Source organism: Molothrus ater, chromosome 5 (genome assembly GCF_012460135.2).
Source record: "Molothrus ater isolate BHLD 08-10-18 breed brown headed cowbird chromosome 5, BPBGC_Mater_1.1, whole genome shotgun sequence".
NCBI classification, from domain to species: Eukaryota; Metazoa; Chordata; class Aves; order Passeriformes; family Icteridae; genus Molothrus; species Molothrus ater.
In genome coordinates this window covers 55822920-55848633 of record NC_050482.2, presented here as the reverse complement: position 1 = coordinate 55848633, position 25714 = coordinate 55822920, and the positions used below count along the sequence as shown (strand labels likewise).

Below are 25714 nucleotides of genomic sequence, written 5' to 3'. Positions count from 1 at the left end.
AAGAGCAGCAGCACTGCCTGCTGGAGATAACTCATATCTCACATCAGGGTTTTTGGCCCTGGTGTGGCTAACTTCCTCTCTAAGGATAAATAAATTAATTTTGTAGGTTTCTCCTTCTGCCAGGTAGGTAGAGTGGTGCTGTTCTGCTTTATGAAATACTTGAAGGAGCACGAAGAAAAGGTGTATTGGAACATGATCTTGTCTGCTTTTGTCTCATTTTTTATTATTTACAAAGCACAAGTGCTCTGTGAGTCACCCCAGAGGCAAATCAGCCCAGTCATGCTGGGCAGTGCCATCCAAGAACAATCATATCTTTTTAATACTTTCTGGTGCTTCAGGAGTTGCAGGGCTGTATGTTTCTGCACTTGTGTTCCTATTTATTTCAGTCTCTGCAGCAGGGACCAGCACACACAATTAAGTTCCGGATGGGACCATGGTTTCGTTTTTAAGAGCCGAGCACTGCGGCACAACTTCTCCTTTGTGTGCTTTGTGCTACCCTGCATGGGAGACCTCCAAGCCTGGGCTCAGCCCTCACCCCCAGAAATTGCATCCTTACTGCTGGGACAAGGTCTTGGAAGAGCTTCTGGAGAGTTACTGAAGGAGAGAATAGTAAGTCTGGAAAATGAGGCTCCTTTGGTGCTTTCTTTTCATAATTAATGTTCTTAACTGGGAGATTTTCTGTGTCTGTGTGTATTGTTCTTACTAAGATAACATCTCTTCTGATACTTATACGCAAAGATGGCTCCTGAGAAGTCTGATACTACACAGGGAAGTGAAAATAAATTTTAAACTGGGCGCACAATGTGCATTTTTTCCCCCTCATTTATTTTTTAATTCTGGTTTCCCAAAGGTCGAAATATTACTGTTAACATTCCCATTTGTTTTTTTTTCTCCTCCTTTGTGTGATCTACTTGTTTGAGCTAGGCAGAGTGGGACTTTTGTCTTTTGAAACAGGAAATGAAACAGGTGAAAGAGTTTGGTAGCATTGGAAAGTGCCTTGTGAATATTCTACAGCTGATTTGTAAGCCAGAGACCCCCATTTAGTGCTTTGTGTGGTGCTTTGGGGATGTCTGGGAGCCAGACCCTGTGAAGGCTCATGGAGGAAAAGTGAGCTCTGACCCAACTTGAATTAGTTTTTTATCAGTAGATGTGACATGGCAAGTTTGTGCAATAGCCTAACTCCTGACCTAAGAACAATTCTCTTCTTGGCAGCCACTGCAGGTGGCACATGAGAAATCAAACACCCCTTGGGTTTAAAGGAAAGCCTGTACATCCAGGGCATTCTCAGAGAATGAGCATTTCATTCAGAGAATGCAATTTCCTTTGAATAGTCCATAATTTACCATCTATTTTATTTAAAGATGCTGTAATGAAATGCCTGTACAGTCAGTGTTTGAGCAGTTGTCTCTTACAATGTATTCCAACTACTGATAAAAAAATTTGTGCATGAGGATGGGGGCTGGAAAACCAGGATGTCAGCCACAGCTCTGAGCAGAAAATTTAACTGATGAGAGGCAGGAGCTGGTTGCAGCAAATATGGAAATTTGTGTGTGAGAAACAACTCTTCTGACCTTTCCTGTTTTTCATTAAACAGTTCACCCAAGGAGGTGTCCCAACCCCAGCATGTTCCATTTTGTGTTGTTCCTGCAGTATGTTATTCTCCAAAAGGCTGTTGCCTGGGACTAGGCTTCACCAATATGCTGCATAGCCACATGAAGGGCTGCTTGTGAATGCTAATTATGAGTAATAAGCAGTGGGTCTATTAAATGCTGAAGAACTGCAGTTCTCAGGCTACGAAATGCCTGTGGGAAATCAATACTGATAAATGTGAGCTGAAATAAAATAAATGATGGGCTCTCATTGGTGTGTTGCTATGTAGGAATAAGATCTTGGAGATCCAATAGATAATTCCCAATGAAGGGTCAGCAGTGATGAAAAAAGCAAGCAGGACTTAGGAGGAGAGGAGCAGAGACCACTGTGCATGCTGCAGTGTACCCTTCTAAATCTGGGCAGGTCTGGTTCCTAGCACTTCCAAAAGGTTGTGATCATGCTGGAGGAAGCTCAGAAAAGAGCACTGAGGATGAGCAGCTGGTTTTCCAGGGAAGGGTAACTGTAGGCTGTCTTTGCTCAGTTTTAGAAAGAGATGGACGTGGAGGCTTTGGGCTTCTAGGGCAGGAGTGACACGGAGCATTAACACAGTGGTGTGGAAAATGTGGATCAGTTGGTCTTTGCCTGGTGCCTTCAGGAACAGCTGGTGGGTCAGAGCAAGCAACAGGAGATGGGGCTTCAGGTGATGTAGGGCCACACTGCACCTCCTCACTGCTGAGGGCTGAGAGAGACAGACACATGTTCAAGGGGTGAGCAGGGAGTTCATGGGGAGCAAATGTGTTGACAGCTCCTAGTGACCAGGCCCCCCAGCTTTGCTTTGGGAAGTCTGAACTGCAGACTGGTAAAGTGTTTTGGAGAAGTATCTCTATACCCTTGCACTGCTTATATATTTTGGGGTTCTGTTTTTTTTTTTTTTTTCCTAAGGTACTGAAAGGGGGGGACTGGATACCAGGCAAGTTAATCTTACCCAGGGTAGCAATTTTAACTCTGATTGACACATAGGACTGAGGCCCTAGAGGGTATTATGCTACCTTATTGCAAATTCTGAATTTCAGGCCTTTCCTTACAGGTTTCCAAATTTTAGAGTGGCTTCTGATGTTCAGGTTTCTTGGCCAAAAAGATAGTTGAAGGAAGTAAAAGATACACAAATAGAATATTGCAAATATTGAATATTGAGTGAGAATAAGTTGTGGTTTACACAGGCCATTTCTGTTATAAGCTGGACTTCCCCAAGGCATCACAGCTGTCAGAAACCTAATTTAAAAATAAGTTGTCCTTTGGGTTGCTCTCTGTTAATTAACTTCTCTCAGTTAATTTCATCTGGGCAGTCTTATCTCACACAGCTCAGTTGTTCCTCAGGCACTACATCACTCAATTTCTCCTATCTTTTTCAATCAAGCACCTTTTTACAGATGGCATTCAGTTTTGCCGTCACCATAATGAAATGAATTCTCTTGTGACCCTTTCTCCTAGTGCCTTGCTGGCAATTTTGTACCAATTTGTTTTACCAGATTGATGTGCAAAAGCATCCAATTACTATTTTCTACTCATATTCTGTCAGCTTTGGCAAATCTTTGTTAAAACACATGTTCATAACATACTGACTGGCCTTTGTAAGAAAAATGTGAAAGCCTTCAGAGCAGCACTGTGCTCTTTTGTGTATAAAGCTATTGAGCAGAGGAAGGTCACTTTGGAGATGTTCTGTGCCACAGCATTTTCAGCAGGTGCCTTGCTCTGAGTGGTGGAAGCACCTCACTTCAGGCACCTGCAGCACCAGCCAGGTGCCTGAAGTGCACTTTAGAAAGTTTCTTTTCCTAAAACTAGGATTAACTACTCATTTAAATGCTCTGGGTTGTTTTTTAAAAGTCCCATTTCCACTCATTTCACAGGAGGAGTTAGGAAACAGGGCTCTCAATGTGGGCACCATGGGTAGGGAGTGGAAGAACTCTCCTGCAGGAACCTCTGGAGCATCTTATTTTCTGTTAAAAAAAACCACAAAACCAGTCAGCATCCCCTCTCCCTCTCCTACAGTGGCCCAGCAGTAAAAGTCTGGTCATGACAACTGCTCTGCTCTGACTTCCAAAGATTTTTGGACTGTTGGGAAGGATGAGTTCTCTTACTCATGCTAGAACTATAGTCTGCTCTAAGTGTCCAGAGCCCTCATCCTCCTGTAATTTCTTTCACCTCTGCAGGCCACAGTACAGTTGCAGTTTGTAATTCTGATTTCTGGCACTTAAATCAGTGTGCATTTAGTTTATGAAGAACCATTTTGCTTCTTGCATGTCTGGAAGGCTGGGCCCAGAGAGCAGTGGGAAATGGAGTAAAATCCAGATGGTGACCAGTCCCAAGGAGTCCCCAGGGCTCAGCTCTGGGGCCAGTTTAATGTCTTTATTGATGATCTGGACAAGGCAATCAAGGCCTCACTCGGTCAGTTCATGGACAGCACCCAGCTGGGTGGGAGTGTGGATCTGCTGGAGGGCAGGAAGGCTCTGCAGAGGCATCTGGACAGGCTGGATCCATGGGCCCAGGCCAGTGCTCTGAGATTCCACAAGGCCAAGGGCCCGGTCCTGCCTTGGGTCACACCAACCCCCTGTAGCTCCAGGCTGGGGCAGAGGGGCTGGAAAGCTGGGAAAGGCCCTGGGGGTGCTGGGGACAGCGGCTGGACAGGAGCCAGGTGTGCCCAGGGGGGCAGGAGGCCAATGGCACCTGGGCTGTGCCAGCCATGGTGTGGCAGCAGGGCCAGGGCGGTGACTGTCCCCTGGGCTGGCACTGCTGGGGCCACTCCTCAGATCCTGGGGCACTTCTGGGAACCTCAGGACAGGAAATGGACATTGAGGGGCTGGAGCGTGTCCACAGAAGGGAACGGAGCTGGGGAAGGGGCTGGAGCACCAGGAGGGGCTGAGAGAGCTGGGGGGGCTCAGCCTGGAGAAAAGGAGGCTCAGGGGGGCTCTTCTGGCTCTGCACAACTCCCTGACAGGAGGGGGCAGCCGGGGGGGGATTGGGCTCTGCTCCCAGGGAACAAATGATGGGATGAGAAGAAATGGCCTCAAGCTGTGCCAGGGCAGGGTCAGGTTGGACATGAGGGAAAATTTTTGCACTGAAAGGGTTCTCAGGCATTGGAAGGGGCTGCCCAGGGAAGTGTTGGAGTCACCATCCCTGGAAAGATACAAAAGCAATGCAGATGTGGCACTTGGGAACACGGTTTAGTGGTGGATGAACAGTTGGGACTCAATGTTCTCAGAAGTTTTTTTCCAATTTAACTGAGTCTATGACTCTATACTAGAATTTGTAAAAGAGACTATTCAGATGTCAATAGCTGTCCTCGTCTCCCCACATCTGTACCAGCTGTTCCAATAAAGGAAGCTGCTTATATTTAGTAACTTGTCTCAGTAATATAACTACTGGGTTCTTGATTTAATACTCCTTAAGTACTGATAATTTTTATATTTTCTAGCATTCATGGTATTTCATATCCATGAATACCTAGGGAAGCTTTTTTTTCACTTCAGCTGAAATAGGATTTTACTTATCTAATACAGGGAAAATACAATTAGATGTGATTAAAACAAGTTTTAGTTCAGGTCTTCAGGTCTTTTTTTCCTATGTTTTGATGATTAACACAAAATAATGAAAATTGTTTTTAACTTCTTTTTCTTTGCACACATTTAAATATATTTTCAGATTTTTTTAAAAGCAGCTAGTGATGAAATAGTAACTGATAAAAAAACCCCCTTCAGTTTGTTTGTTTTCTTAGCACTAATTTGGATCTTTATGTCCCTTTACTGATGTTCCCTTCCCCCCAATGTTTTTTACCAGTTTACCAGGAGTGATTAAAGATAATGGATCCAGACTTTTTAAATGCATTTACACAGCCTTCTACACCTGATCAAATCCTAACTGCAGATGTCATTGCTAAAGGTATGTGCTTTATGAACCAGGACAGAAAAAATGCCAAAGAATCACCTGAAGGTCCAAACAGAAAATGTGCTGCGCAAATGAATTCTATATTTTTCAGCAGTGATCCCATGGCTGTATCAAAAATGAGTAAGCCCTGTGTGTGTCATTTGGCTGCTGACTCTTTGGGGGCAGATCATGAAGAATCAAAACAAAGTCCAGCTGGTCCTTTAACGGAAATTTAAGTTTCACACATATCTGACCAAGTGTGTTTTCCTCTTTCTAGAATTGTCCATCTAGATCTTACTCATTTGAAGTACACTGAAGCATAATTTCCAACAGCAAGTTTAGTAGTCTGCTATACCAGTTTTTTGCTCATAAGGAATTAGCTAAAATGAAAAATAAATGCTTCTACATCAGGCAATCAGCAATATTGGGAATATCAAACTGATAGCAGATTTAGCTGCACTTGCTTTAGTCATATCTGATAACTGTGATGAATCTTGTTTGCTTCCTTCCACAGGCGAGAAGAGAAAACTCATAAAACCAACCTCAAGCAACAACCCCAAACTGGAAGAATTGAAACTGGTACCACTTCTTTTACTGCATTGTTTAACCCTCACCGCGAGTTGTGTTAAAGCAAACAAAGAACCTGGTTCTTTAACCTTTTTCAGCCCTGTAAATTGCCCAGCCCTCTGACCATAGTCCCCAGTCTCTACAGATGGGAATGAACTCTGCTTTTGGCATTTGGGCTTCACACAAAGGAAGCCAAACTTTTGTTCCAGGACAGCATCAGGGTGGCTGAGGCCATACAGAATCAAGCTTCCAATGCAGTGAGCACTGCTGGGTGTGGAGTGCAGATACAAACCTGAGTGGCTTCTGATGTGACACCTCTCCTAACCTGGGCTGTGTTCGTGAGCCACACCAGAAGCACCCAGTTGCTCTTTCATTGTGATGGTAATGTAGCAGCTACAAGAATCCAGGGATTCTTGGAAATCTTGGCATCTCAAGCAGAAATGTCAGCATTTGCTGTGACTAAAAAGAGATATGGTGCAGGTTTGCTGCACTGATCCCATGGTAACTTTTAGGAGTGCTCTACTGATTTGCAGCAGCCTTCACTAGCAGCTGGCTCAGCTGGCAAGGTTAGCAAAGAGCAGAGGGGGATGGGATGAAGAGTATGCAAATTACCAGGAATTCAGGATGAAAGCTTTCAGGTCCTTCTATGGTGCATTACCTTCTTGAGGTAACTGTGAAGGATGAGTCCTATTCCACAGGCAAGTACTTTATTTCCATCTAATTTTGAAAGTCTCCCCAGTGAGTTCAATCACTGTTTCAATTTCTCTAATGACACAGTCCACATAATAAAACTTCCTGGAAGAAAAATGGCATGTGTCTTATGCACTCCTTGCATTATAGAGGTGCTGAAATTGTTATAAATATTATGAAAAGCAGCTTAAGATATGTGCTGTTGTTTGCATTTTGTAGCATTTATAAACATGTAGGTAGGTGTGTTTCTATATTAGGTATTCATGCACATTTGATCAAAAATTTTTGATTTTGTGTCAGGTTTTCATGATGTTGTTATACCAAAGGGAAAGCCTGAAAAGTGGTGCTGCAAAATCAATTATGTTGTCTACAGAAAGACTGGATTTTTTATTTTGAGATTACCGAAAATTAAGAGTTTTCCTCAGTTATGAAAATTTCTGTGAACTTCAGTGCTTAATCCATTTCCTGTCAGAGATTCCTGAAATGATGTTCATCACTGTCTAATGTCTTTTATTTGGGTGATGAGGAGATGGAAATTGTGTCCTGAGGGAGACAAAGTCCTCTAGGTTTCCATCAGTGCCCCTTGATTGCCTTCCTAATCTAAAGATTTGATGGCTTCTCTAGAGAAACATTTGGGATGGAGACAGGGACAGGGAGGAATCTTCTAGGGAAGAACAAGGGAAGCAAAGAAACTCACTGGGGAGAGACACTTTCACTGCATTTTCATTTTGAAGTGGCTTTGGAGAAGTGAGAAATATGAAATGGCTTCCTGTAGTTGCTATAAATATCCAGCTGCATGTAAAATAGAAGATGGTTAAATTTGGAAGCCAGCAGCAAACTTCACAAAGTATTCCTTTTCTCCTTTCCCTGTTTGCTCATTTGTAGACAGGAGGATCTGCTCTGCAGCTGAGTGGGGCCCCCACAACTGGGCAGAAAGCAGAACTGTGTGAGCTGCAGGATGGGAGAGCAAAGGAGGGATGCCATAGGGCTGCTCAGCAGTGCTTGCTGCTTTTCTGACTTCCCTCTGGCTGGACTCTTGTGTTCAGGGTTCTGCTCTACCCCTCACACCTCCGAAGAGTCACAAAGCATCAGCTGAAGAGCACAGCTTTCTGCTCTTGTTATTTTTTAGCTGAGGATGCCTTTTACTGTTTGACAGCTTCCCAGTTCAGGCTTTTTTATTTCTTGTGCAGTTTCAAGCTTCTCAGAGACTTTTCAAACTGTTCTTACATTTTTGTTAATGTTGGCAAGCTTACAGGAATCTGGTACGAATTTTCTCCTCTGTTTACAGCAAGTGAGAAGGATATAATCCACTCCAGACACTCACTCATAACAATCACAGCAATAAAAGCAATACCCTTCCCTCTTACAAGAGGGATGCTCATGTTGGCAGCCAGCTGGGGCTACTGCTTTTCTGTTCTGCTTCACCAGGTCATATTCCTTTTCCCTCAACACATGTGAATAAAACACATGCTTGGAGAAGCACCGAGGAACTGCTTTGTTCTTCCATCTAGAAGCACATGTGGTTCCTCTCCTTTTGTAGCCAGACCTTGGCTTCCTGAGCAGCTTCCCCTTTGCAAAGGCAGGAAGGATATTGAAAGGCCAGTGGGAGGACTACCTCGTAAGAAAGTTCCAAGGAGGTATTTGGGGATTGAGTGGTACAACATTGCAGAAAGAAAAAGAAAACAAAATCAGGGGATGAGAGGAAGGAGTGCTAATAGTGTGGATGAGTACAAGAAACTACCCACAGAATGAGCCAAGATTTTTTTCTTACAAACTTCTGCCTGGCAATTGAATTTGTGTGAATTCTGTGATGTGGGATGCAGTCAGGGGATGGGAAGTATACTGTGCAGCCTTTTCCCTGGTGGAAGCGGGTAGAGTGTCTCTTTCTCGAGCTGTATAACATAATTCCTCAGACTGTAAGTAGCAAGATGTCTGTCTCACTTGATTATTAGGAAAAACTAACCCTTTAGAAAACAACCAAAAAGCACAAAGGAAGTGGAGATTGAAAGCAAACCAAGATCTGAGATAAGGGACTGAAGAGAGAGGTGAAACAGAATATAGCACTGAGTGCTGTGCTGTCTGAACAACAGGATTATAATTGCTTTGTTTTCCCCTGCAGTTCTTGACTGAGTGGATCAACAGAACTCTGAAAGAGGAACACATAGTAGTTAAAAGTCTGGAAGAAGACCTGTATGATGGGCTGGTACTTCATCATCTCCTGGGTGAGCTGGTCCTTTGAGTTTAGCTCTTGCAGACATCTCATGGAGGAGCTTTCCAATCAGAGAATAAACCTCAGGAATCACAGGGGGACCTGTCATCACTTCTCACTGCACTGAGGGCCAGCTGTGATAATCACAATTCTGAACAAATTCCCACTATTGTTTCACATGGTTATTTTACTTCTAAGAAATTCTTAATACTTGCTAGTTGACATAATGAAAAGGTTAACTATGAAGTGTGAAATTCAGCACTTCTGAAATGAAGGAGGAACACAAACCAGGAGCATAAACCAGGGACACAAAGGTGGCTTGTGGTGCTACCAAAAACATTGGATGGAATCAGCACTGCAATATATGTTTTCCTGCATAAAAAAAAAAAAAAAAAAAAAAAAAAAAAGGCAAAAAAAAAGCTGGGTCCAAAGAACTGTTCTGGTTCTGGAACTGGTAAAATCTAAGAGTTTTTTGGCACTATGTGGTGCTTGTATAAAGATGTGGCCTCCTAGAGCAGTCTGTTACCTATTTCTCCATCTCTCCTGTCCCTACTACATTTTTCTTTCCCTTTTTACTCTCCTTGGGGTAGTCTTTTAAATCTATTTCCTTTCCACCAGGGCTGAGAGCAGCAGCATGAGCAGGACTGGCTGATTTTTCATAGTTTACTTGCCTGAGCAATGAACTTCTATATATGAATTGATATCGATTTTGTACATTATCTACAGAAAAGATTCACTCCTTGGATTTCTGTAGAAGAAATGAAAAAAGCTAGGGCTGGGGGATGATGCTACAAGGAGTGACTTGAGTCCTCTCCCTTTTGCAGAGCTCTTAAATGATACTGAACATTAAAAACAAGAGTTTGTGTGCTCCACTGTCATTTTATGTTTCTAATTATTTTCTTTTTCCCTACAATGATGTTAAAATACATTCTTCTTCTTCCTATGGATCCTCTGTAAAAGAAAACTTAGGATCTCTCAAGCTGGATGTTGAGAAGATTGCATTAACAGAAAAAAAACAGCGAAAGAAACTCTCAGTGATTCTGGAAATCGTGGCCAAGTGTTTGCAACTGGAAGAAAGTCAGCTGAAATGGAGTGTGGAATGTAGGTGCAGAAGTGAAATCGAAGAAAAATTATTCATCACAGGCTTCTTGTGCTATAAGGCTGCTGTGAGGCAATGTGCTGCCAGAACAGTAATTAAACAACCTGTTTTCAATTACTAGTTGAATCAAAAGTGAGACAGAAATATCTGACCTGCCTGGGTCTGCCTCCTCTAAGTGTGCGGCTTGTGAATCACTTGAGAACCCTCAGCATCCCTGTATATCTCACTTTTAAGCTGTGCTATTGCTAAATTTTGATATTATACAAACTGCAATCTGGTGTCCCACTGGTGTTATGGCTCTCCATGACTTTGGGGTTCTCTGCACAGGGAGAATTCATGATGTTGGAGGGAAGTTCACATGTTTTGCACACTGAGCATTGTTTTCTTCCTTTATAGCTATCTTAGCAAAGGACTTACTGAGCACACTGCATCTTCTTGTTGCAATAGCAAAGCACTTTGAACCCACCCTGGCTCTGCCTCCAAATGTTCAAGTGGAGACAATCACCATCGAGGTATTTGTAGTTTCAGTATTTGTTACAGTAGATCCTAGAGTCCCTTCACAAGGCTAACCTGCTTAGAATTAGAAGAAATGTGTGTGCAGCTGTGAAAGAGATACTCGTATTTTCTGTGAACCACACCTTTCAATTTCTGAGTTTGTTGGATTAGATTGAGTATTCAGTTTGGATACTCTGTCTTTAAAAGGGGAAAAGCACTATGCTGTTTTTCTTCCTCAGCCAAACAAGGGAATGGTCGAAACTGAAAGCAGATGTTGACCTCTGTAAAGAAGAAACTGAAGAAATTCTAGTGTTACTGTCTCTAAATATTTTAAAACAGAAGATTGTATTCATAAATCATTAAGTATTTTTGATGCTGAATATTTCTTTCTTTAGGTGATGGGAATTTTACTCCCTTTCTGTTAGGGTAACATTTTGGTATTTTTCTCTACAAGCAGATATCTACATGTCTTCTCCTCTATTTTGTTTCTTAAAGTCTGTTCCGAGACTGTAGGAGATGATTTATTTATTTTATTATTATATTTTATAATATGTATTTATTTTATATTTATTTACAATAAATATATTTAAATATTTATAATTGCAAAAATTACACCACCAGTGTATGTAAACACAATGTTTTTCACTGCATGAAAGGGAGGAGCAGCAAACACCAAGGACTTCCTCTGATGAGGAAGTAAGAGATTTCCTGTTTGAGACTGAAGAGAGCAGAAGGAAGCAGAAATCTCTCAAAGTATCTGTACTAATTGTACTGGAGTTATTGACTGAGTACCCTCTGATAATCATTTAAGGCAGCAAACAGGTCATGAAAGCTTGTTTACGGAATATTTTTGTGTGACAAACCCAACACTGTTTACTGTCCTTTCAACAGGTCACCTCTGTAGGATTAAAGACATCAAATGCGGTGGAATATATCACAGAAAACAAGTAAGTGGGGACATATCTGTTTTTTACACTGTCAGTCAGAAAAGAAACATTGTGGGTGTGTTCCCCCTTGCAAAAAGTAGCTGGGATGATGATGAAAAAGGTGTAAGCCCAGGCAGGTAAATGCATGGGAGCTGTTTCTCTGATTTCTTCTCTTTTTTTTATTCCCCTCTTCCCATTTGGCATTATGGTGCAATACCTTTATTTATTCTATATATATAAAACAATATGTATGATTATTCCTTAAACTTAGCATTTGTTATTGCCAGGGAATTTCATAGCAAATATAGTAATAACATTTCAGTACTGTAAATTTACCTGTGCCAGACTAAACTGGAAATTTTCTAAAGCCACAAAGGTTTAAACCTACTTTAAATTTGTTGCTGTTTTTTTTTCATAAATAAGGAGAAAGGAGGCTGTTATTTTCTTATTTTACTGTGAAAGAAATGTTTTAGCTTGTGTGAGGTATTTAGTGTGTGAGGTATTGCCATTATTAAAGGAGTTTAGTAGGATACCATTTATATACCAAAAAAACATGCACATCATTCTAAGAACTGTAAACAGATTTTCCTACTGTCATTTTTTATATGCCAAAACATCTTCAAGCTCTAATATCATGAGCAGCTTTTTGGAAGAGGATATTGAGTATTGTGCTTGTAAAATAAATGTTCATTGATGTGTGGGCCAGTTAAAATCTCATATGTTTCCAAGACCCTACACAGATATAGTAGATACAATCTACTTAAAAATGTCTGTTGGAAAGTCACTCTGAAATAAAGTTAATGCCACTTTGAACTCTATCTCCTGCTTTACAGGATAGCAGATAAGCAAAGCTTATGAACAAGATCAGCTCTGCTGAATCAATTTTCTAATTCTTGCTTTTTATTGCACTTCCAGAGAGAATATAGAAGCGCAGTCAAGTAAGTGCTGGCATTGCCAAGTTCAGTGTTTTGTTATGTGCTTTTATACACCATGTCCTGATCCATTTTTACCCCATGATAAAATCAGTATGCTCCCACTAAAGTTAATGGAGATTCATGGATTTTTTCCTCGTGTTTTTCTCCAAATGTCTTCTGTTACTGCCTGCTCATACCAACAGAATACAGCTTGGAAAATGGGTGGTCACTTTGCCTGTGGGCTACAGGCAACAGATGGGAGGGGAGACAGGGCATGAAAGTGGGTTGATGACCCAAAAAAGAAACCTGGCTGGAGGCAAAATGCCAGCTTGGATTTGTGCATGGCCCATGTTCACTGTTGGAACTATTTATAAAGGTTTCAGAACTGTGTTTCTCATTGCTACCAGGTTTTGTACTTTCCTTCCCACAGTTTGCAAATGAGATTTTGAAATCCACTGGTACTGCGTCATGGATGGCAGCTCAGTCAAACATCCCCAGAGCTTTTACCCTTAGGGATTTTGAGGTCTGGGAAACACTTGAGGTGAAAAATGTCCCCGTGGGCAAAGTCTCCAGAAGGTCTGGGCACATGCTCCAAATTCAGTGTGAGCTGCTCTTCCCTGATGCAAAGCAGCACACTGCACCCCTAGAGAACCAAGGGAACGGTTTGAATTCTCTTCTGTGTCCTTTATTTTGGCATTTTCATCCTTTGCAGAGGTGCAAATGATATAATTTAATATCTGTTTATCACTTATTCCACTGAGTGTTCTATAGTGTGGGCTGAAATTGTGAAAAAAACTCCAACTCTCACCCCTTGCCCCAAGCAAAAAAAAAAAGGAAAATAAAACTAGAAAAAAAAAAAAAAAGGAAGAAAAAACCCCAACCATAATTAGGTGTTTCTTGTCGTGGGCTGATTCTGCTGGGAAGAGAAATCTGCAATTCACTCTTCAAGATGCTCTCTATTTTTGACAGAGATTTCTTAGCAAAGAGAGAAATCCCAAAGTGTGGCTCCAGAAGAGGGCTCTCTCTGATTTGTTTGATGGATTCACCTATTCCCTGGCATTGCTCCTGCAGCAACCCGCAGAACAGAGAAACCAGAGGAATCCCTTTCACCAAGGAGGCTGCTCTGTCACTATCTTTTGGGAGGAATTTCCCTTAAGCAAAGCTACCTCTGCTTTCCTGTGCTGTAGAAGCTGGTTCTCCATTTAACTGAGCTGCCAGAGTGCCTCTCCTTGCTTGGGGAGTGTCAAGTATTTTGCTCATGCTTGAACCAGAGCCAGGTTGTGGCTGGGTGAGGAGATGGATCCTGCTTTTGCTGCACCAGGGCAGAAAGGGGAGGTGAAGGTGGGACTTGGATGGATTTCATTTCCTTGGAAGTTTTAGACTACTGCTAGTTCTCTGGCACAGCTCTGCTGGCACCAGCTCTTCACCCACTTTAAACTGGGTGGCAGAACTGGCCATTTTTGAGGTCTCTTTTCAGAGGAAGGGCAGAGTCTCCGTATATTGTTTGTGGTTTTTTGAAGGAAGGAGGATTGGTATTTTTCTCCAAATTTGGTGTAACTGACATTTCTGTTTGAGGAGAGCAGTAAAACACATAGCTCTTCTGCTCCCTGCATTTTATCCCAGAAGTTCAGGGTAAAAAAAACACTTAAGTGAAAAGAAATAAACCATAGTATTGTGAAACTTAGCCAGTGTTCAGACTGGTGGCAGCACAAACTGAGAACCTCTGCAGGAGAAAATTACAGAACTGAATGAAGTAAATTGTTTTCTCTGATGTGGTCAGGCTGAAGGGAAGCCTGTCATCCTGTCCTCTGATAAATATAAAAGCAGCATCTTTGTCTGCCTCCCTGCTACTCTTTTCCTCCTTGGATTGTAAGTTGCAAATACCTTTCTCCTTCTGTAGCCACATCAAAGCTCTGATCTCTCAGTTATTAAAAATGAAACCAATTAATGTTGTTTTGATACAGAAGATGATGCCTTTGATGAATTATTTAGCTGTGATCCAGATAAACTGGATGCTGTAAAAAAGGTAATTTACTTTTTTAATAGACATCAAAATCTGTTAGGCTGAGCTTAAATACTAGAAAAGTCTAGAAAAGTTATTTTTTCCTTTCCCCCTTTCTTCCCTTTATTTCTTTAGGCACTTTTGGAATTTGTTGACCAGCATGTTGGAAAATTAGGAATAAATGTGAAAGACATCGAATCTCAGGTAGCGTGCTCCTAGCTGCATGGTACCCATGTTTTGTCAGCCGCTTGGGTGTTCCCTCTCACCATTAGGAATTCTCCTTTTTATTACAGTAAATTTGAAATTTGGCAACATTATGATTTCCAGGTTTAAGTAAAGATACCCAGCTTTGGTCTCTGAAGTTTCTGAAGCTAATAATTAATGCAAAAATACAGCCTTTGTATTGAATGCTGTCTTTTGTAATGCTACAGGGAGTAATTTTCAGAGTCTGCCCAGCTCCTAAGGGTGCTCTCTTTGTCAGGATGGAAATAAAAGTCTCCAGAACATTGAAATGGAAATCAAGTTGATTCTTGTATTTAGTGATTGTTGATGTTGCATTTGCTTCATGGTATGAAGGCCTTATTTTCATCACATTTCAAAGTCTCATCCTTGACTGTAGAGCTTCTTTAGAGTATGAAATTGCAAGAGAATTTGGGCTGAGCACCCTGGGCTCTGGTGAAAAGAGCACTCAGGTGCTCTTCTGAATTTTTCCAGTGGGCAACTGTAAGAAAAGAAGTTTTTCAAGTGTTTTGTCATACCTAACTAGGCACAATTTTCTATTATTTATAGATATGCATTTGTGCTCATCTGAAGTGTTTTCCTATTTGGAGTTGTTTGTTTTAATAGCTGTCCTTTTACAAGGTTGTATTTTCACAAATATGAATTTGGGAGCCTTACGTAATTAAATATGAAATTCACTGTGGAAGAGGTTGAGGGAGCTGGGTCATTAGACTGTCTGCTTGCCTGAGTAACATTTAAATTCCTTTATTGCTAGAATGGCATTTACTGGAATAGCTTACTAAAGGCAATAATTTTCAGGTAATTCTTATCTAGTTTTCAGATGGGGTTATCTTACTTCTCCTAATTGGACAACTAGAGGGTTACTTTCTGAATTTAAGGAATTTCTTCCTGACTCCGGCCAGCACCATGGAAATGGTAGGTTGTTCTGTAATTATGTAGAGCTTGAGCCATAAAACTGTGTGTTTTGCCTCTTGCTTGCACTGCTGCTGCTGTGTGTGAACTTCCATGCCCACAGTGTTTGCAGGAGGGGGGTTTGGGGCAGTGCCAACACAGGCACTCAGTGCTGTCAAAATATCTCAGAACAGGTCGGTGTCCTCTTCAAAATTAGCTTCTCATGGGAGGCAAACACATGTTACTTGCACTTGTTTGGCATTGGCCATGCTTCTGCAGCCTTCTGGTGAAATCCAGGGCTCTGTGTGCTGGAAAATGGGTGTGTTGTCTTCTACCAGTCTATGCTGCAAACAGGATTTGAAGAGGATGACACATCTTGCAGAGCAGAAATGGATCCCTGTAAGTTCCTTTATGTTGCCCTAAAAATATACCTTAATCAAGACATGGCCAGAACATTTTGAAGGTCCCTTCTCTGTTTGGGTAACTCTTGAGAGTTTACATCCTTTCCTCCCCCAAGGCTGGGGGCTGTAACATACTCAGCCAGACCTGCTTGGCATCTCTTTCCACCTCTACCAGGCAGATTTCATCTGTGCTTTAAAAGTAAAAGCTGTCACCAGCCAGAAGGAAGTGTGTGCTGGGCTGCCTCCTCCACAGGTCTGGAATGTTGATATATTTTGAGATATTTGAGGTATTTTCAGATTGTCTCTGGTGTGGGTAGGCTTTTATTCACTTGGGTCTCTGAGTAGCTCTGAAAATCTTGAAACTGTAGCTATTTTTTCTGTTTTGTGCTCAAATCTCTGGAAGTGAAATGTGTCAGATCTTTTTTGCTTGAGAGCTGCCAGAGAAGAAAATCTCTCCTCTGGCATGGTTTGCATTACGGCTTCCCTGCACAGATGAAGCTTTCATCTTTTCCCCAACCCTGGCACAGTTAATGCCCCTGGGCAATATTTATTTGTAACAAAAATTCTCAGAGGTCCTATATTAACGAATAAATATTCCCATGGAGCTTTTCATCAGAAAGTTTAAAAGCACAATTGTTTGACACCTAGGTTCAAATGTTGTCAAAATTTTATTGCTGTCAGTTGGCAACTGTTCAAAGTATTAGGAAAAAAAGTGGGTTTTTTGTTTTTTGTTTTATGGTTTTTTTTAAATCCAAGAACAGGGAAAATATATTTTGAAGCATCTAATCATACATAATCAAAACATTTCCTTAGAGTTGTTTTTCTTCCCTTTCTCTTCCATTTAGTTTTCAAAATTGTTTGGTCTGTTCCCATTGAGTTGGACAGAAATTTTTAACATTTCCATTAGCTTTATTCAGAGGAAGTCACGGAATATTTTCTTATTTAAAAATTCATAAATAACCATTTTCCTTTTGGTTCAGCCCTATTCTAGCCTCACAGATGTCTTTCTGGAAATGAGATAGCCCTGGTACAATTCTGGTACAAATCAAAGCTCAGACTTTCTAGTTCCTACCCTGCCCATCATTGGCATCAGAGAAGAATAGAATGGGGTTGGGTACTGCTTCAGTACAATAATTTCATTTTAGCAAAGTTACTCCTAAGGACTGGACTTGCTGTTGAACAGTTTGCCGAAGTGGTATTTCCAATTTGTTTCTCCTCTGATGCTCATTACAAAATGAAAAGTGGGATGACAACTAAAAATATTGATCAGCCATAGTCCAGCTGTCATTTGTACACAAAACGTGTCGTCAATTCTCCTGTGCTTTCTAACTCCCTGTTATTTTAGACATTAATGGGTGCAGTAAAGTATAAAGACATAGCCTCTGCTGAGATTTAAAAGATCTCATTTGTTGTTGGAATGGTGACAACCACATGCACTGTTGGGATCAGTGTGGTGCATCCACCTTACATTTCCTTGTAACCAAAACAATTTCATGACAGAAATTTAGGAGATGATCAATTTTGAGGTGCAAGAAGCTAACACTGCACATGGGCAGGTTTGCAGCAAGTTTTTTTTGGGTCTTTATTGCTAAAAAAGGCATTTACAAGTAACTTTAAAGCAGCTCTGGGTGCTCGTGAATGTAGAAAGGTGTGTGTTTTCTGAGACAAAGAATACAATCACAAAATAGTTCAGGCTGAAACTAGGGGTGATATCTGCACAGTCATGAGATGAAGATTATGATGATGATGGAGGGCTCGTGTGCTTGTCAAAACTGTGTGAATTTGGTTCTTTTGCCAAAACAGGCCCAGAGCTGAAACACCCCAGATGTCCTGGCTGCTGTCCAGTTGTAAATTCTAGAAAACTGTCCAGCTCTTTTGAGTCAGAAAGCACAGCTGGAAAAAGCACCTTATTTTCATGGCTTCCCTTTCTTGGGGAATTACTGTTATTTCTGTCTGAAGATGCTTTTTGAAATGCACATGTTGCCATTCCTTGAAAATCCCTGATGTATTACAGAAAGAGAAATGTGCCCTTTTTGCCTGTGCTGGTTCACTAAGGAAACATTTGATTTATTCATTCCAATTAGCAAATTGTGTAGAACTGCATGGTCTTAAGCTCTCCTGTCTGCTGACTATCAGAGGAAGGAAACAAACCTGAATCCAAATAGGCAGCCTCAGTTACTTGTAAACCAGAGAACCAGGTGAAACATAAATCTGTTGCTTCACTTCAGAGCACAGGGGTTTTGCCTGGCTTGTGCAGGGGGGACTCCTGTGCTTATTGTCACAACATAACAAGGAACAACAGCTTCCCAAAGGATAAATTGCCCAGACTGCCCAGTAGCTCAGGGAAGGCAGGAAGAGACAATCTGAAGTTCATCCAGGTCTTGTTACTCCTTTAGAGGAAGGGAATTTGCTAATTACCAGCCAAGTACACAACTACTCTTAAGCTGTTAGAAGGTGATATTACTTTAAAAAAATTGATTACAACTACTGCTTATGTGTATGATGCTGCTTTTATGTGGGGAAGGGAAAGAAAAAAGCAGTAAGGAAAAATGAGAAAAAACTCCTCACCTTCATTCATAGATGTGGGCTTAATTTCTCATGAGTGTTATTAAGGATATAATCACTACTATAAATGTGAATAGACATTTTAGAAGTACAGCAGAAACTTGTAGCTAACAATCATACCTGATCTTTGCAATTCTGAAGGAAATATAGAGAACTTTTCCCTTTTCATTTTTTCCAAGTGTGGTAAGCATATGAGCATTGCTTAAAAATACCCAGAAATATACTGCATGCATCCATTAGATCCAGTTAGGAATCTAGCCTGTTTTCCCCACTAACACAAGTCTTTTACATGCAAGGTCTATTTTTAAATAAATGGATTCTTCTGCCCACCTCATGGGATATGTTTTGCTGGAGATGGATTTTACATCTAATTTTATATGATAATTGATAAAAATTCTGAAGAGCACTTCATCAAAACTAAGGAGAGGAATACAAATACATATTTATGAATCAGTTCTTCAGCTACTAGAGAAATACTTTTAAAACCTTTTTTTGGTTAGAAAATATTGTCAGCTATATTAATATATCTCTCTCTCTCCAACAGCTCCACAATGTTAACCTGGCACTGGAGTTGCTAGCAGAGGGAAGCCTTCTGAATTTTCCTGTGAACTCTGAAGGTGAGTCATGACATGCAAACTTACCAGGAATAGAACTGCTGACATCCCAGCTTAGCAAAAGTTCAGGTAATTGCAGGAAGCAGGTTCTGGAAATGACACTGGCACATTCCTTACATGGCTGCCCTACAGCTCCAAAAGACCTTTTTTAAAAAATCATTATTTCTATACTAAAAAAGTTGGGTTGTTATAAGTTTAGTAACTTTACACTAAACTTAAACGGTTTAGTAATTCAGTATTTGTTAAATTTTAAACCAGTGACAGCTCCTAGGGAAATTACAGCAGCTGAGCTGGAGGCAAAGCTGTTTTCCTGCCTCATAAAAACTTTCAGTGCATTAAAAGCAAGCTTGTTTCTGTGGGAAGATACCTTGAAGAATTTCTCTGGAAAATCAGAAACACTGATCACTCTATTCAAACTCAGAAAAGTGGTGGGTCAGTCTCCTGAATATGAAAGTCACAGTTTTTTAGTGGCTGTTATGCTTGATTAAGACTTGGGAGCTGGATCTTGATCTCCTTCATTCAAGTGAATGCTTCCATCACTGAATCAATGTACATGCATGCTCCTCTTTCTTTCTCCACCACAAAAACAAGCAGACAAGCTACATTTGGATGAGTCCAGTTTTCCAATTAAAATACTCCACAGAAAAATTTGGTGACAGCTCTTGATGGGAGGAGGGATGTGGTTAATTAATGGGTGGTGCTGTGGTTGCGAAGTCTGACCTCTTGCAGGGCACATAATCTCTGCATTCCTCTACAAGCTTGTTGCTGAAAAAGAAAGTAAAATCTTTATTAAAAATAGCAAATAGTATTCCAGTTCTAGCTCCCTGTTAGTTATTTGTGAGTGGGTGCATGTGTTGGGTACATAACACATGGTATCATGGAGGGGGAAAGAGGATTTAGGGCTTCCTTTGTTTTTCCTTTTGTTTTCTCTTCCCACTACTGCTTTGGTGATGTCAGCAGTTTGCATGCTGGGCATTCACAAACTGTGGGCTTTTTGCTGTGCTGCACAGAGCTAGGAGCCTGGAAAGCTACAGAGCTTTTATTTATGTTAACATTAACAGAGTAATGGGTGTGCGCTCAAGTCTCCATGCTGAGATCCACCTTTTGTGTGAAAATAAATAAATCTTTTTCTTCCTCCCCTTTGGCTTTCCTTCCTCCCCTATGGCTGTTCTACACTGCCTCAAACACAGAGCTGATCAGTATAAGAAATACTGGTGCCAGCATCCTCAAGTCCTTTACCTTCACTGTGGAAATCCTCAGCTAGTGAGTGAATTTAATACTATTTAGGAGTCATTGCTAGAGCTACACTATTTAGACTCTAAAAGGATCTAATTTTACTAGTGTTTCTTTGTTGGTCTTTCTCCCAGTGATTTACAGTACCATAAGAAGAACAGAAACCCCTCTGAATCCATTATCCTCTTCCACTGAGATTTTAAAATAAAAGAGCAGTTTATATAGCCAAGAAGAAAGAAGCTGAAAACTAAACGAAAAAAAAACTTCCAAACAATAGAAACAAAACAAAACCAAAAATCCAATAAAAAACAAAGCATCAAATGGCAGCAAAACATGATGGAATTACTACAACAAAAAATAAAGTGTCAACAAAAAAAGTGTACAACAAAAAAAGAATGATTCCTGACACAGAATAATCATAAAACCCTCAAGATATAAAGCCCTATTAAATTATCTACTCTGCTCTTTGCTAGTGAATTTCTTGCTCTGCATTATTTGCTCTTATTTGTCTTCCAGCAGCAGAAATCCCTTTTCATCATGTTAATTTAATAAATTATTAGTTTCTACCTCTGTAGTTCCTATTTTGCTTCCTGTTGCAATTCAGTTTTCCAAGTTCACATTATAAATGGGGAAATGTGGGAGACTGTCTTTGGCAGGTGCAGTCTCATCCTGTTCCAGGGATTGCTAATACTTCCCATCTGGTTTTGTTGTCTCTGGTTTGTGTATCCACAGATATTGTGAACGGAGATCTGAAGGCTATAATGCGAATTCTGTATTGCTTGTATTCCAAATACAGAACCAAAGAAGCATGAAGAACAAGGCCAAGAGCTTGAGCTGCCCTTTCTTTGGTGTTTTTTTTTTGGTTTTTTTTTTTTGGTTTTTTTTTTTTTTTTTTTTGTTGTTGTTGTTGTTTTGTCCCTTGCAGACCATGGTATGGTTTTTGGATTCCCAGCTCTGTTTACAACTGCTTCTGGGCATGCACTGGTATTTGACACTTGCTGTGTTAACACTGTATAGCAAATATGTTGTTCATGCAAGATTTCACATACACAGCCTGAGCAACTGTAAATGTATTTCCACAGCTGGTGTTATTCTAGGGCTGTAGCTCTTATTCCAGATCCTGCCTTCTGTATTCTCTGAGCCCCCCCTGTGCTGCAAAGAAATTAAATGTGTGTTTTTTCTGGGCCCTGTATTCTTTGCTCCTGAAGGTGACTTTGAAAGTTGTTGCATCCTCCCCATTTTCCTGCTTCGGGGAGTCATTTGGAAAACTAGAGATGAGAAAGACCCACCAGAGTGGGAGGGCTGAGACACACCTCAAGTTCAAAACCTGCTTTAGAGAGGTGGCCAGTGCTGTCAGACAAGAAGATATGAATGGGATGCCAAATGAATAGATAGCAAAAATGAAATGTGAGCTTAGCAAGTGTTTTATAAACGTTTCAGTGCTCATTTGCTTCAATATGGAAAAGGCACTCAGCACAATATGCTGGTGTGAAACTGTGCAGGAACAGGGGGTTCTCCTGCACAGCTGTAGAAGGATGCCCTTATTTCCTTTCTCAGCCAGTGCCAAACCATGTCCAGCTCCAACTGCAGCCCTGACACCAACTCTGGCTAGTAGGGATGCCAAGCCATGTCTAGCATGTTGTGAGAGGGAGTCACATCTGCACTTTGTCTGCAGTAAAAGATGGGCAGATGCTGGCTGAGCTCTGCAGCTGGTGGAGGTAGAGGCCACTACGGGTAGGAGCAGTGAATTCAGCTTCCCAGTGCCTCTCACAGCTGAGTCATCTCAAACTTGTCAGGCTCTCCTAGGTGAATTTGTCCAGCCTCCATTCCCCACCTCCCAGCAGTTTCCTCTGGGTGCATCAAGGTAGCCACAATTTATTAATGATCACCCTGGGTCTTTCTTGGGGGATTTAAATCAGAACTCCTTTCAAAACCTCCATCTATTCTCTTGACCTTAAATATATGACATGTTGCATAAAACCAGAGATATAATTAGAAAAAAAAAGTTTCAGTATTTTTTTTCACTTCCATCTAAACTGAATAAATTTCCTGCCATGGGTAGCTCTGACATTTGATCTCTGGTCTGATCCTCCGTCTGTGTGTTAATGGGAAACCAGAGCTCACCAGGTGCGAGTGCTGACATTTACAGAGGAGAATTTGTTGTGTCTACCTCTGGATCATGCAGCCCAGGGAAGATCCTTAGATAGCAATACTGATAAGTCTTTTGAAAATGGTAACACTGCACAGCTGCTGGGGGACGGAGCTGTGCAAACTGCCCTGAGACCAATCCCTTCTCCACTAAGAATTAGCTTGTGACGTTTTTACAGAGAAAAATACAATCTTTGGTGCCAATGAGCTACCAAGATCACTTGACTCTCCAGCAAATATTAGTCGTGGTGCTGATCTGAGCAATTTAAGTAAAGAATAATTGTTTTTTTCATTTGCAAGTCCCCATAGGCACCTTGCTTGATTCCTTAATGGGCTTCCAAGAATCAACTGGGAGACCTGAGAAGTTCATTCTTGCTTCGCAGAATTTTGTAACACTGCACATAGAACATACATTCATTGTAGAATGAAATGCTATTGAGCAGATAAACCCAGGATGTGGCTTGTGGAGAGCAGGGGTGAGGGGGCAGGAGGGCCTGGGCAGTGATTTGGTAGCAGTCTGGCCTTTTCCTCCTGGGACACTGTCCTGAACCTCTTGCCCTGTGCTGGTGATCAGAATTCAGTTCCAGTGTGTAACTCCAGGCATATGACCTGGGGTAGGAAAAAGCCACCAGTGCTAGGAGGATTAGCTAGTGCTGCCCTGGTTAGATGGTTATTACTGCTTAAGGAAACTGCTGGATTTTAATCCGTGTGCTCTGAGTTTTGTGTTCCATGCCTCTGACATAAATAAATTCAGTGCTTGTACTTCCAACAAGGGGAAGTCTAGATCTTGATATTTAATGAAACAAAGGGTCATATTCACTTTCCAACACCAGCTTGGCTAAACCTGTTATAAACAAGTCATTCTTTTGAAAACATACAGGGGAGAAAAGACAGTTAATGTGGTTGAATCAAAAACATGCTGAGACCAAAAATTAATGTTTTAATCTGCTTTTTATGCTGAGAACAAATTTCTAATACACTTGATGTGTCTGACCTTGTTGATAAAGGGTCTGTGTTTGATTCCTAAAACATACTGTGGAATTTTACTGATCCATCATACAGACACCCACTCCATAAATTTGTGTAGTACACAAATGCACTATTTACACTTGAGATGTAGCCACAGATGTAGCCTTGGCACCATTTTAATAATAAATATAAAGTGACAGAGCCAAAAAGAATATGCCAACACCTGGTTTAGTGGAAGGTGTCCCTGCCCACAGAAGGAGTGTGGGAACTGGACAATCTTTAATGTCCCTTCCAAAGCCCTACAGGAGCTTCTGTTGCTTTCCCTGTCCCACAGGCCAGTGGTGCAGTGGCTTTGGGTCACAGCAGTAGCTGGGAAGTGGGACAGATCTGAAGGGTTCCCAACTCCTGCTTGCTGTCATCTTTCCATCATCTACTCATCCAAAATACCCAGACTCATCCATAAAAATACATATTTCTGGAGGTGGAGTGGCAGGGCTGTGAGGAGAGAACTGCAGGTGGAAGGGGCAGAGTTACCAAGGTGACTTTAAGGGAATGTGGATGCACAGAAGTTTTCATTAACAGGATCAAGCCACTGACTGAGATTGGTATTGCCTGTAAAGCCTGAGGCAGGGAATTGGAGAGCTGTCCCTGCTGTCAAACCTTCTCCTTGGGAACTGGTCCTGTCAGGATGACACTGACATTTTTGTCACCCCCATCACGCAGCTGCAGCCCTGGAGCCAGTCCCATGCTGCCTTGCAATGGGCAGGGGAACTTCAGATAAAAAATTCTGGCAGCTGCTTGATGGGTGGGAGTGCCAGTAACAGTCTTCCTTCCTTCCTTCCTTCCTTCCTTCCTTCCTTCCTTCCTTCCTTCCTTCCTTCCTTCCTTCCTTCCTTCCTTCCTTCCTTCCTTCCTTCCTTCCTTCCTTCCTTCCTTCCTTCCTTCCTTCCTTCCTTCCTTCCTTCCTTCCTTCCTTCCTTCCTTCCTTCCTTCCTTCCTTCCTTCCTTCCTTCCTTCCTTCCTTCCTTCCTTCCTTCCTTCCTTCCTTCCTTCCTTCCTTCCTTCCTTCCTTCCTTCCTTCCTTCCTTCCTTCCTTCCTTCCTTCCTTCCTTCCTTCCTTCCTTCCTTCCTTCCTTCCTTCCTTCCTTCCTTCCTTCCTTCCTTCCTTCCTTCCTTCCTTCCTTCCTTCCTTCCTTCCTTCCTTCCTTCCTTCCTTCCTTCCTCCCTTCCTCCCTCCCTCCCTCCCTCCCTCCCTCCCTCCCTCCCTCCCTCCCTCCCTCCCTCCCTCCCTCCCTCCCTATGGTTTCTATTATGTTGTTTCTTGCAGGGAGCGATCCTCACAGTGGCTGCTGTAAGTCTCTTTGGCAATTAGGTTTTCAAACCATGAAAGCAGCTCATTCAAATCCTTCTTTTCCATGAGCTGTGTTTGTGTCTGTATGAAGGACCTCTTACAGGCTGCTAAAATTTCCCCAAAGAGTAAAAGCCATTGTCAGCTTTTCACAAATGATTTTTTTTTTCTAGTCAATTAATATTTTAATAATGACTGGATGAAAGTGTTACTTTGAAGGAAACAAATGAGTATATATGAGCCTTTCTGCTCACTGTGGAGATGGATGGATTTCCTCTGCCATTCAAAATTTTCTAGGATGGTGAGACTGTGAACAGGATGTAAAGACTGAAGTATGGAGAGATGAGTTTTGAGACAAGTGATAATGAAATCAGGACAGCAGTACTGCGGACTGGCACATCTCTGCTGTCCCATCTTCTCCATCAACCAACTCTACTTTCTAGAACTTAAAAATGAGGGGGAAAAAACCCCAAACACAATGAACCACCACTGGATTTTTTGCATTTTGTTTTCAACAAAGTGCATCAGGGTACCTTTGCCATTCACTTCCCCCCTTAGTTTTCTAAGCCTTTTCCCCTATGTCATTCCTTTATTATTGGAGTCCCCCAAATCATTCTGCTCTAGCCACTGGCTAAAATTAAAGTTACTAAGGATTTTTTCCATTGGTGCCCTCTCTCAGCCTGCACATAACTCATTTCACACCCCTCAGCAAGGAGCCAATAAAATAATACAGAATAGCAGCTAAATATTAGAGGAGAATGGAGTAGCTTAGTCATAAACTAATTAGTTTTATCTGTAGAACCGTAACTGGATGCTTAGATGGGAGCTCCCTAAATCTGCTGCCATGAAATGCTGGGGAATTGCAGTTGGGGTGCTTCATGCTGTTCCCTGC

General features: G+C 41.5%; 1 protein-coding gene across 1 annotated transcript; it reads left to right on the top strand.

Annotated features, from left to right (window-relative positions):
• Positions 1-495: 495 nt before the first annotated feature.
• PARVG (parvin gamma) lies at positions 496-21183 on the top strand. Its single transcript, XM_036404886.2, has 13 exons — positions 496-609; positions 5425-5526; positions 6026-6090; positions 8888-8990; positions 9938-10078; positions 10473-10588; positions 11463-11518; positions 12413-12435; positions 14376-14437; positions 14549-14617; positions 15467-15568; positions 19055-19127; positions 21090-21183. The coding sequence occupies exons 2-13, from the start codon at positions 5448-5450 to the stop codon at positions 21167-21169; spliced, it is 969 nt and encodes a 322-aa protein (XP_036260779.1). The 5' UTR covers positions 496-609; positions 5425-5447; the 3' UTR covers positions 21170-21183.
• Positions 21184-25714: the final 4531 nt, after the last annotated feature.

What these genes read in the sequence shown, in the direction of transcription:
- PARVG (XM_036404886.2), top strand. Translation starts at nt 5,448, where the DNA reads ATGGATCCAGACTTTTTAAATGCATTTACACAGCCTTCTACACCTGAT. An exon ending in GGTACTTCATCATCTCCTGG is followed by an intron (nt 8,991 to 9,937) that starts GTGAGCTGGTCC and finishes CCTCTGTAAAAG; the next exon opens with AAAACTTAGGATCTCTCAAG. An exon ending in CGGCCAGCACCATGGAAATG is followed by an intron (nt 15,569 to 19,054) that starts GTAGGTTGTTCT and finishes TCTCTCCAACAG; the next exon opens with CTCCACAATGTTAACCTGGC.